The sequence below is a fragment of the Cornus florida genome, unplaced genomic scaffold (genome assembly GCF_030987335.1).
Source record: "Cornus florida cultivar Cherokee Brave unplaced genomic scaffold, ASM3098733v1 CherokeeBrave_3.0.0_Hap2_Chr02, whole genome shotgun sequence".
Classification (NCBI taxonomy): Eukaryota; Viridiplantae; Streptophyta; class Magnoliopsida; order Cornales; family Cornaceae; genus Cornus; species Cornus florida.
The window spans coordinates 110,172,374-110,185,666 of record NW_026775572.1 but is presented as its reverse complement, the minus strand read 5'-3'; the positions used below and the strand labels follow the sequence as shown (position 1 = coordinate 110,185,666).

General features: G+C 35.3%; 1 protein-coding gene across 1 annotated transcript; it reads left to right on the top strand.

Annotated features, from left to right (window-relative positions):
- Window positions 1–2,745: 2,745 nt before the first annotated feature.
- Window positions 2,746–4,883, top strand: LOC132296597 (uncharacterized). Its single transcript, XM_059794783.1, has 2 exons — window positions 2,746–2,983; window positions 3,649–4,883. The coding sequence occupies exon 2, from the start codon at window positions 3,666–3,668 to the stop codon at window positions 4,881–4,883; it is 1,218 nt and encodes a 405-aa protein (XP_059650766.1). The 5' UTR covers window positions 2,746–2,983; window positions 3,649–3,665.
- Window positions 4,884–13,293: the final 8,410 nt, after the last annotated feature.

Sequence of the window (13,293 nt, the reverse complement as noted above, 5' to 3'; positions counted from 1 at the left end):
TAAGAGAGTCGAAAACGAAAAAGAATGTAAGATCAAGTCCATTAGAAGTGATAGAGGTAGAGAGTTCGACAACCAAGATGTGGAAAGATTTTGTGATGAAAATGGATACAATCATAATCTTTCGGCTCCTAGAACTCCTCAACAAAACGGAGTTGTTGAAAGAAAAAATAGGTCTCTCCAAGAAATGGCTAGGACTATGTTAAATGAACATAATTCTCCTAGATCTCTATGGGCCGAAGCTGTCAGTACCTCATGCTATGTCATAAACAGAGTCATCATTAGAAAACTCCTTAATAAGACTCCTTATGATCTTTGGAACAAAAGGAAACCAAATATTGGATACTTTAAGGTCTTTGGGTGTAAATGCTTTGTGTTGAATGACAAAGATAATTTAGGAAAATTTGAACCTAAATCAGATGAAGGTATTTTCCTAGGATACTCCTCTCGTAGCAAAGCATTTAGAGTGTTTAACAAAAGAACACGAGTCGTTGTGGAATCAATACATGTTGTATTTGATGAATCACCATTATCCCCTATTAGATGCTCATTGGATGAAAATGAAGATGTGGTTGAGATTGAAAAGAATGTTGAAAATCTTGATCTAAATGGTCCTTCTCATAAAGATCTCTCCAAAGATGTTCCAAAAGAAAGTCACTCTCATGAAGACACTCCTCCTAAGGCTTGGAAGCAAGTGCTTAATCATCCAATAAATCAAATTATCGGTGATCCATCTAAAGGTGTAAGAACTAGATCTCAAATGAGTAATATTTGCAATTATGTAGCTTTTGTTTCCCAACTTGAACCAAAAAATATTCATGAAGCCGAAAATGATGAATCTTGGCTTTTGGCCATGCAAGAAGAACTTAACCAATTCAAAAGAAATAAAGTTTGGCTTTTGGTTCCAAGGCCTAAAGACAAAACTATCATTGGCACAAAATGGGTGTTTAGGAACAAAAAGGATGAATCGGGAATCATAGTAAGAAACAAGGCAAGGCTTGTTGCTCAAGGATATAATCAAGAAGAAGGAATTGATTATGAGGAATCCTTTGCCCCCGTAGCTAGACTTGAAGCTATAAGAATGCTCCTTGCTTTTGCATCCCATAAAAACTTCAAGTTATATCAAATGGATGTAAAAAGTGCTTTCTTAAATGGTATCATTGAAGAAGAAGTATATGTTGATCAACCACCGGGCTTTGAAAGCCGTATTTACCCAAACCATGTTTTCAAATTATCAAAAGCCTTGTATGGTTTGAAACAAGCTCCAAGAGCTTGGTATGAAAGACTAAGTGGTTTTCTACTTGTTAATGGTTTTATTAGAGGTAAAATTGATAATACTCTTTTCACTAAAACCATCGATAACAACTTATTGGTCATTCAAATTTACGTTGATGATATTATCTTTGGATCAACCAATAGTGTGATATGTGAAAAGTTTGCTTCTAGTATGCAGAATGAATTCGAAATGAGCATGATGGGTGAACTTATTTTTTTTCTAGGATTGCAAATCAAACAAATACTTGATGGCATTTTTGTTTGCCAATCTAAGTATGTTAAAGATTTGCTAAAGAAATTTGGCTTGGAGGAAGTCAAACATGCCCATACTCCAATGAGCTCATCTTTGAAACTTGATAAAGATGAAAAAGGCACTGATGTAGATATTAAAAAATACAGAGGTATGATTGGTAGTCTCTTATATCTTACCGCAAGTAGACCGGATATCATGTTTAGTGTATGTTTATGTGCTCGTTTTCAATCATGTCCTAAAGAATCTCATTTATGTGCCGTTAAACGAATCTTTCGCTATTTGAGCTATACCACATTCTTGGGACTTTGGTATCCTAGACATACATCTTTTGACCTTGTTGGTTACTCGGACGCTGACTTTGGTGGATGCAAAGTTGATAGAAAAAGTACTAGCGGGACTTGTCACTTCATTGGACAATCATTAGTATCTTGGTCTTGCAAGAAACAAAATTCCATAGCTCTATCAACGGCGGAAGCCGAGTATATTGCAGCCGGTAGTTGTTGCGCTCAAACACTTTACATTAAACAACAACTAGAAGACTTTGGACTCTATTTTGATCACATTCCTATTATGTGTGATAATACAAGTGCAATATGCATCTCTAAAAATCCTATTCAGCATTCAAGAACAAAGCATATAGAAATTAGATACCATTTTCTTAGGGATCATGTTTCTAATGGTGATATTGATCTTATTTTTGTGACCACTGAAAAGCAATTAGCTGACATCTTCACAAAACCACTCCAAGAGGAGAGATTCTGTCTACTCAGAAGAGAAATTGGAATGATCACAGAGCAGAATGTCATGCAATGAAGTAGCAGCAGCAGAGCCGGCTCCAATCTAAATAAGAGCCGCCTCTATAGAAAACAAGAGCCGGATCATCTCATTCAAGAGCCGCCTCTCCAACCTGCATCCAAGAAAATTACAATTTCTAACTCTCGGTATCTCTAGAGCCGGATCACAAAATTTCATGAGCCGGCTCCCCAAAACCTGCATCCATGTCCAAACCCTCGGTATCTCTAAGAGCCGGATCACAAAATTTCATGAGCCGGCTCCCCAAAACCTGCATCCATGTCCAAACTCTCGGGATGTCTCAAAAATCATCAAGAGCCGGCTCCAAAAATCAAGAGCCGGCTCCAAAAAATCAAGAGCCGGCTCCAAAAATCAAGAGCCGGCTCCAAAAAGCTCTTGAGCCGGCTCCAATTTTTCCATGAGCCGGCTCCAATCTGCTATATCCCTTTAAAATTCCTTCGGCAGTAGCTTTTTTTTTTTTTTTTGGGCATTATGTTCAACATTTCCAGAGAGCATAAACCGTGAGAGCTCCTTCACCATGAGTATGAGTGCTTCAATTTTTAAGGTCTCAAAATGATTTCATCCATCATATAATATCAAGTGGCCTTTATCCTGCATCCTATTTTATTCTCCTCTCATTGTTGTGCAAGAATTTCCTCATCTCAGGTAAAAACTTCAACCTCTTTTGTTCTCCTTTCTTCATTATTTCATCTATCATATATGTGTATTGATCCATGCTTTGATGTAATACTCCATGAATTGCTTTAAACTCATCTTAAATTGAATTTTGTTGCATGAATTCCTTTCAATTTTGAACAAAATTTTGGTTTAATCTCCTTTACATTACATGTTCAAACCCTAGGAATATCATATTTTAATCCAAAATTTTGGTCTTGCTTCATGAATCTAAGCATTTTTTTTTGTGGATTATGTTAAATTTCCCTCTTGGGTTTACATTTCCATAAAAGTTTACCAATTCCACATGAATTGTCATAATTTCACAAGACTTAATTTTCTATCAAACCCTAGAAAATTAATCCTTTCAGCAAATTTTTTTTGGGGTTGCTTTGTGAACTCATTTCTTTTTAATTTTATTCCATTAAAATTCCTTTTTAAGTCTACATTTCAAATTTCATTCTTCAAAATCCAACGCCAATCACATTGTTGCTCACAAATTTTTTTTGGGTTTTCCCACATAGTTTTTTTTTTTTTTTTTTGTTTGTTCTCAAAATTGTCTAGATATGAAAAATTGTTGTTCAAAGTCTTTTGAAAATGCCTCCATATCTTTTCAAATTAATATAAGTTTTGTTTTTAAATTATGACTTGTTTAGGTCCCTACTGAGTTTCCATGGCATCATCCTCCCGTAGAAGGAATCCGTCTCGTGGCAAAACTAGAATCACTCAATCTCATGACTCTATCCCAAATGAAAAAACTCCTCCTCCAAGTCCAATTCAAATTTCTGCCACAAAGTTATATAGAACTCCTACTCACAAGAGGCTATATGAGAAAGAATTTCTTCATAGGAAAGTGGCCAAAGGAAAGGTTCTGTCACACACTATTTGTGATGACCTCAACCTCAACACATACAATCTCTTTAATGCTATTGGCCTTGGGTCATTTGTTGGGATGAAAAACAAGTATTATCCAAGACTTGTTCAGTTATTCTACACCCACCTTGAGAAAGTGCCTGGTGTAGAGAAGTTACAATGCTATGTGGCTGGAGTAGAATTCGATCTTGATGTTAGAAGCATTTCCAAAATCTTTCATTTTATGGATGATGGTATTCAATTCTACTCTCCTCAAAAATGGTTCACTGGGAAAGATTTTGACAAACTAGCAGCCATTCGCCAAATGAGCTATGATTCCCGCACTACCAATATTAAAGAAGTAAAATCCAAACAATTGACTATGGAAGCTCGATTGATCCACAAAATTATTGCATACTCCATTCTTCCTAAAACCGGCAGTCGCTCAAAAGTCTCTCGCATGGAAATCTTTCTGATATGGTGTGTTTTAAATGGAAAAGATTTTGACTTGGCCTACATTATCTTTCATCACATGTTGGCATGCAAGAAAAAGAAAAACACTCCACTCCACTATGCCATGGTTCTCACTCACATTTTCATGGCTAACAACATTCCACTTGACAAAAGTGAATCAGCCAAACTAGGCCCAAGAGATATCCTTGATGCTTTCAATCTAGACACAATGGGGCTAAAAAGGGATCCCGATGGTATGTGGTTTTATCCTAGGCAACGAAGGTTCGAAGAGGCTAGAGCTCGTGGAGAAGAGATTGAGGATGTTGATGATGGGGATGAGGAAGAACATGAAAGCCATGACAGTGCTGAAGATGAGGATGTTCCAGTTGCACATCGCTCAAATCATGATCTTTTATTGGAACTTCTAACTGTTTCTCGTCAAAATCAAGCCACTCTTCAAGAACAACAAACCACTCTTGAACATCAACAACAACAACTTGACGAAGTACTTATGACTGTCACTCATATCAGTGAAGACTTTGAAGCCTTTCGAAAAGGCCTTGAACCTCCTCCTCCTTCTACTTAGAACAATATCACCTCGTCTAAAAACTCTTTTTGTGCACTCACTTGTTTTATCTGCTTTGAAGAAGCTTCTTTTAGCTATGTTTTTACTTCTGTCATTTTTCTTTTGAAGTCTTTATCATGATCTATGCTTTTGTCTAACATCTGCTAGTTATGTTCATATTTTCCTTATCTACTGTTTTGACTTCTGTAATCTATAAAATGACATATTTCCTATTTTATTGCCCTTTAAATTCTCATTCTCTAATAGTTCATGAATTGGCATGTATTTTCTCTTTCATACAAGTAGACTTTTTGAGATGACAAAGGGGGAGAAAGATGTGTTTTTTTTTCTGTTATGGATCTACCATGTTATGTGCCTACTCTACTTTTTATATAGATCTTGATTGATGCATATTGATAGGGGGAGACTTATAAGAAAATTCTGTAAAAAGTTAAATGAAATCAAGCATGATATGATACTTTAGATATGCTTATTGATAGGGGGAGCTCTCTTTCAAATACAACTCTACTTTATCAATAAACACATCAATGTTTTGTCATCATCAAAAAGGGGGAGATTGTTGGCCTAAGGATTTTTATCTAAAGGTTTTGATGATTACAAACCATTAATGATGTTTATGTACTAATATTTTCATTGAGTTATATATAGTTCATATCCTATATGATGAGCTAGATGAGCTATTTCAAGCATTCAAGTACTCAAGCTATGAACTCAATGAAGCCTCAAAGATTGCAAGAAATCAAAGAAAGACTCAAACTTCAAAGATCAATCAAACAATTTCAAGGAAGAAAGCAAGTCTTCATCAAGCTCAAGAGATCATGGTCAGGGAATGGAGAAAAGGATAGATAGGATGGTGAGAGCTTTAGATTTAAATGTTAAAGCATATTTGAATATCTTCTGAAGCTCAAGTTTTTAGGTTCATGCATATTTTCTCTAAAAATCAGTTTTTAGAAGGCCTAAAATCTTTCTATGAACTTTACTTATGCATGCTCTCATAATAGGAAGTGCACAGAACAAAATGTGTTTCATTCTTAGTCTTACATAAGGATTGGAGCCGCCTCCCAAATATAGGAGCCTGCTCTTTGCACTCCAGTAGCCAAATTGTGTGTCGTAGAATGCATTTTGTGAATTGGAGCCGCCTCCCAGTTATTGGAGCCGCCTCCCATTTATTGGAGCCTCCTCCAATTTTTTGTAGAGCCGGCTCTTCTAGATTATTTGAATCTTCAACGGCACTTTTCTGCATTTAAGACTTCCAACTACTTCTAACAGACATATTAAGCCTCGGTTGTCTATATAAAGAAGGCTCATTTTACTGAAGTGATACACCACTGGATATTTCATTCAAGAGAGCATTCAAGAGCATTCAATAAGTCATTTAATTTCTTCTCTGAGCTTTCACTTTCAACCATCACGATATTTCTCTCATTCTAGAACTTGAGCTTCATTAATATTCTGATATTCTCTAGTTGTGAGCTTGCACTTGTATATCTATTGAGAGAGATTCTTGTATTTCATTTACAAACTTTGCTACAATCTTGTAAGGGTTGGTGTGACCCAAAAGAAGCCTAGGAGAAGGGTGTTCTCCTAGCAAGGAAAAGGAGCAAGGTCTTGCTTCAAATTTGAAGGTTTGCTCTCCACCATTAAGGAGAAGCTCTAGTGAATTTGGGAAGTCTCAAGGGGGATCTTGAGCCGAGGAGTAGGAGTTTCCGAACCTCGCTAAATCACCGAGTTCATTGTTTGCATCTTCCTATCTCTATCTCTTTTACTTGTGCTTTATATTGCTTGAATTTATCAATTAATCATTGCATAATAGTTGTTGTAAAACAAGTTTCATAAATTGCAAAAAAATTGGCCATTGACTCTATTCACCCCCCCTCTAGAGTCATTTAGTGGTTAACAACCCTCATTAGAGAAAATCGGTCTGGGGCTATATTAGTGTTTTCGCAATATTGTTGTAGAAAAATATTGGTGAGATAATTCCAGCTTCGAACCTTTTGAGGGTCTACTTTGGTGAACCACCTTAGAGCGGGTCCGGTAAGACTTCTCTGAAACAACTGCATACTGAGCTTCTCATCTTGGCCATGAGAGCCCAATTCTCTACAATAGACTTCAAATGAGTGTATGGGCACCCATTACCATTGTATTTCTCAAAATCTAGGATTTTAAACTTGGCAGGCAACTAGACATCGGAGAAGAAACAAAGGTCAGAGTAATTGGTACCTCCATAGGCATCGATCCCCCTTATTGATTTGACTGTCTCTTCCAAGCTCTTAATTTTGAGATCAATTTCACCTGACTTAGGAGGAGTGGAAAAGCTGTCCTCGATTACAATTACTTTGCCTTTGTCAGCAGGAATTGGAGGGGTATGTTCTTTTGTAGCCCCCTTTGGGTTAATGTGCTTAGAGAACAAATCCACCAGCATTTGATAGTTTTGTTGGTGTTGGAAACATCTTTGGCCAATTGGTTAAAGTCCTCTTGACTGACAGCTTGATTATTGTGTTCCCTATTTATGCTACCAGAAGACATTGTTCTGACCTTATTGTGAGTGCCTATAGGACTCCGAACAGCTCGGACTTGCTTGTTGGAGATGGCACATTTCTTTGGAGCGAGATGGTTCTTCGAAGCAATGGTGTCAATCTGTAAATCCTTTTTAATAAGACAAAAATAAGAATAGAAAAGAGAAATGTATAAGTCTTGACTGAGGACAAAATGCCTTATGTGATGCATGTATTAGTAATTCTTTTTCCTTTATCAAGGAATTTAAAAATGAGATGACGAAGGGATGGCCTTTCTTCTCTTGTTTGCATTGTGGTGATGATGGGAGTACACATAAATTAAAAACTACCCTAGCTAAGAGCTTAGGAAATGAAAAAAAATTAAAATTACATAGAACCTTTACATTAAAAGGGACGAGGGGTACATGAAAAATAAGGGATTATAATTACATTCCAGAAAAATACATGAAGGTAAAAATTATCCTATTGACTATGGTCTTCAAAGTTCCTTCTTTCTTGTTGAACACCCATCCCATGTTTACCTGCAATATATGAATGCTTGGAATAAAGTCCTAAGGTTGTTAGTAACCTTAGGTTTTATATTTCATGTGTGCAAGGTAAATGAAGATAAGAATAAAAGGGTTAGCAAATAAGATGATATCCCTCTCCTTTAATGTCTTACAATGCAACATTTAGACTATATGCAGAATGTGGCTCACGGTTGGCTAATGCTATCTAATAGGCTTGGTCCCCAAATCTTCAAACCTCTAGCCACTCTCTCATAAGAGTAACCTTCATAGGTTGGTGATTCGAGCGAGGGAGGTTTCGTTGCGCTACCATTGCCTCCGGCATACGCCAGTGTCCAATGGGCTGCCATCATACATAACCCCTCTATCTAATTTACAAGGTTATTTAGGTTATGCCATGAACAATGAATGTAGTGTACGTTTGTTGTTCAAAGAGAGGCAAAGATGCTTTTATAATAATAAAATGACAGTTATTTAAATCATTAAAAAGAAATACATAAATATAAATGCTATAAAATAAAAAGACTGTCTTTGATCGATTTTTTTTCTTTCCCCTGTGGAAAATAAGATAAAAAATAGAAAAAGAAAAAAAATGAGTTAGAAACAAAAGTTAATACATCTTAGAAGGAATAAATTATACAAAATGTATTCCAAATAATATGTAGAAAATGTGTAATAAGATACAATAGGATGGAATGCAACATAAAAAATGTTTAAGGCTTAAACCCTCTAAGCATACGCGTCCCCAGCGGAGTCGCCAGCTGTCGTGCCCATATTTTTCCCGCCCTTTTTAAGGGTCATACTGAACACTTAAGGGTCAAAAAAGTGGTTTAACACCATAACCCTTTGTTAAGTGGCGACTCTAAATAAAATAAAATATAGGCCATACCCACTCCGTCGCATTAAACCGCTTTTTTGACCCCTAAGTGTTTAATATGACCCTTAGAAATGGCGGGAAAAATCCAGGCACGATATACCCCTTATGACACTGTTCCTACATAAAAGGACATGTTTGGGACCTTTTAGAATCAATCCGGCATTACTCAAAATTGTTTCAGCGAAGTTCTGGTCCTAGAGCTCGAGCTCTGGCTGTCGGAGCGGTGGTTATGCTCGAGCACAACCTTCTATGATTGAGCACAAAGTCGCGGCAGCAGTTTAACAAATCTGTTTTAGGTCTGTAAATTCGTCGTTTCGCCCCCAAATCGCATGCCAACAACCCCAAATAAAATCTAAGATGATTCTTACTTGAATATACATCTATATATGTAAAAATCAATAGATAGAAACATTAACAACAAATTTAAATAATCTACGTTCCTCATCCATATAGAACCTGAAAGTTCTTGATGGGTCCTAAGAGGAGAAGTAGAAAAGAACTCGCATAAAGGTTTCGAAACGAAACTGACGTCTCAAGCCTTGGTCATCTCTTCCAACTCCGACAGCCTCCTTGTTGCTGGCGTCATCATCTTTCTCTGATCCGACCTCTTCTTGGTCAGCCTTCCCTTCTTTTTCTTCTTCTTCTTCTTCTTCTTCTTCTTCTTCTCTCCCCCTCTCTCTCTCTTATTTTTCTAACTTGACAACCCATTTTAATAATAATACAATATATATATATATATATATATATATATAGACACATCTATACCCTAATCCTATTTCCTAATCTGACTACCCAATATAAATATATACATAATAATCTTAGTAATATATGATAAGTGCTCAAATGTTGCACATTTTTGCCCTAAACTATGGTATTTTAGTCCTTGTATCTATCTTTATTTTCGCATTTTAGTTCTAACTTGGGTTTTTGTCAATTTCAGGTCAATAAGGTTCAAATGGGCTAATTTTGGTTCATTAAAGCCTTTTTTGAATCAAGCAAAGACAGTCGAAAAAAGTTTAGAAAATGGCAAAAAGAGGCCGCAGCCCATCGTTCGTATAGTGTATTTATCCTTCAAAAGCGGTCAATTTTACCTTTTTTGGGCCTTTGATGATGTTCCCAAAGAGCAAAAAGCAAACAGATTAGTCCGAGGCCAAAGTGGAGTTAAAAAAGGGCTTAAAAAAAATTTCAGCATTGGGGGATCGATCCCCCACTGTTCACAGAACTAAAAATGCCCTTAGGAGATCGATCCCCCAGCCCCTGGCAGCATTATGGGATTTATAATTTTTTTTCTCTTTTCTTTTCCTACTTGGGCCGGACTTTTTCCAAATGGGACAACCATTATTTTGTTACATTTCATTTTGTAAAAAAATTAATAGAAAGTTAGAGATAGAGATTAGGGTCTTGGAAAAAAGAGAATTAGAGGCACAAAGTAGTGATTCATTTTTATTTTTACATTGTAACTTTTATATTTTGATGAGTTTCTCTCTCTAGAAAAGTTAGAGATTAAGGTTAGAAGAAAAGAGAAGAGTGGAGGCACCAAGAACACATATTAAGATCTACACACTCTCTCTCTCTCAAAAATTCAACAAAGAAGAAGAGGAAGAAGATGGAGCCATGTTTGGGGATTACCCTTGAGGGTTCCAAGATCACACCCACCTCCTCCATAATTGGCTAGACTTCTCCTTGGGTCTTTGATGAGCCCCAAGTTTGTAAATCTAAACCCTTCTTTTTAACTTTTTGGGGAATTTATCTTGTGATTAATGTTTTAGCCTTGTGTATAAAATGAATCTTAGGTTCTGCTTTGATTTCTATGGATTAATTCTTTCTATTGATTCTCTATGTGATTACACGTTGCCTTATGTGTGATTATTTGGGAATTGATCTCTACACTAGTTTTTCTATGTTAATTGCATGTCTATGTGTGGTTTATTGAGAATCTAGTGATGGCTAGGCATGGTTTTTATTAAATGGGTTTGTCAATTAATTTGATGGATTATTCTTATATTTGATGGGTTGTTCTATAATTTAATTCATACTTGTAAGTAGGTAGACAATCTATGCTTGATTGGATATTTTATGGCTTATTGTTGCAAATTCCATAATTCTCTAGATTGATGTGTGCTACAATTATTGACTACTTTGATGGGTCATGCTTCGAATTGATGGGTTGTTCTACACTTAGTTTATTTGTCGATTGGGTAGACAATTCATACTTGAATTTGATGGTTCATGCTTAATATCACAATTGGTAGTCGCATTTTGGCGTCATTACCGGGGATTAATGGTTTTGTTGGAATTAGACTAGACATTAGTGTTCATTTGATTGTTTCTATTTTTATTTTATTTTTCATTGTCTATTCTTTTCTCATTCTTGATATTATTTGTTTAATTAGGTACTTGACTACAAGGAAGGCAAACATTGGATCTTAAAACATTGGATATTATTTGTTTAATTAGGTACTTAAAGCTAGCATTAGAATTTGAAGTTGCTTAAGGACCTTTGTGAGCAATTCTTGAAAATCTTATAGTTTAATTGTGCACTTCTTTGCATGCTTGAGATAGCTCTTGTTGAGGCTAATTAAATGGTTTTATTTTTGTCCAAGCATCGGCTCATGTGGAGGCCTTGTTTTTATTGCAATATCTTCGGCCCGTGTGGAGGCTAATATTTTCTTGCATTTGGGTTTTGAATTTGAATAGAGGAATTGTTTGATTTAAGTTTGGGGAGAAATTATATCCCTTCATCTTATGCCCCTCCATCATATTTTAATCCTTCTGAGATTGAGTCCAATGTTCAACATGCATCATTTTATTATGGACTTAATCACTTTCATGATCCTCCTTATGACTATTACCCTCCCTCACCATTTTATGAAGAACCACCTCCATCACCAAATTCACCCGAGTTTCAAGAAATATAATTTAAATAAAACAAAACAATTAAATAAAACACCCAATTAAAAATCAAATGAATCAATTCAATCAATTTAAAAACAATTACAATCAATTTAAAAGTAAATAATTTATTTAAATAACTCATTTAAAATATAGGGATATTACAGTAAGGCTACAACTCGGGTGGGTTGGATGGGTTTATAGTTCGAGTTTGCAAACTGTCAATCATTAGATTGTGCTAAACATCATCCAGCCAAAATCAAAATAGATCTTTATTAAATAGTCGAATAAAACATTATGATTCTCAGAACAATTAGTTCAAATCGAAACAACAATTCAAAGATCTCGTAATACCCTAACCTAAACCTAATTTAATAATTTCAAAAACTGAAATACAAATTGAAACCTAGATACATAAATAAACACATATTAAAGGGCAAACCCTAATTCAAAGGTGAGACCAACATACATAAATAAACATATATTATATTAGTATGTGCGATGAAACAATTGCACAATAATGGCTTCTAGGGAATCCTGTTCGCCAAATTTGCTAAGTTAACTAACCTCTAGTTCGCTAAGTTAACTAATGGGTTAAGTGCAGAAAACCCCCAGGCCTGTAATATAGGTTATATACAGAGTATATCCTTTTTTTTTTTAAGAAAAAAAAAAAAAAAAGGTGCATTTCAATCCATAAAATTCAGAAAAAGTGTAAATAAGCCCCTCTGATCACTTTTTGGCAAAAAGTAAATATGAAAACCCGATTTTACCCTTTCTGTTCCTATTTTGCTCCTAACAGAACGTGCATAACCCCTCCCCCCTCCCCACAAAGCCATTTCCTTATGCCCTCTCTCTCTTTCTCTTTCTTTCTTCATAACTACTGCACTTCCTCCTTCTTTCTTATTTATTTTTTTTTATTTATTTATTTTTTTTTTGTCATTATATCAAACAATTAATTTTTTATTAAAAAAATATTTTATTTGCTTGTGTCAAAAATTTTATTCTTTTACTCCAAACAAACAAAATGATGGCAAGTTTGGCCTTCCTTTTTTTTTTTTTTTTCTTCTCTCTCGCTCTCTCTCTCTCTATATATATATATATACAAACACATCGATGTCAATGTTTCCTTTGTCGTTCCTCTTTTTGTTTATGCTCCCCCTAAATTCAAGAATTTTCAAGAACTAATAAGAAAAAATTCTAAAGGGGGAAGGAAAATTAATTTTTTTGGAATTTTTTTTCTTTAATTTTTTATTTTTTATTTTTTATTTTTTTATAGGAAGGAAAGAAAAGTTAAAAGTAAGATATAGTATGGAACTAGTTGGTTTGAGTTTTATTATATTCGGTTTTGGGGTTGTTCGTGTAAGGACTGGCTCTTTTTCCCATTTTTTACGGATTTTCTTTTTTCCATTCAAGTTTCTTTTTTGAGTTCGGGTTTTGTCCCTTTGGGTCATCTTGAGTGCTTGGGAATAGTTCCAGACACTCTTTCTTGTCAAGATTGGTATCATTCTTGTGATGACCGTGTCATCTTCTTCTCCTTTCGGCGTCTTCCTCATTCCTTTATTTCTATCTTTTTGTTTATTGTTCCCTTTCCCATACCTTTGGGTTTTAGGAAACCAAGT

Excerpts from the sequence above, each read along its gene's own strand:
- LOC132296597 (XM_059794783.1), top strand. The coding sequence starts at position 3,666 with ATGGCATCATCCTCCCGTAGAAGGAATCCGTCTCGTGGCAAAACTAGA.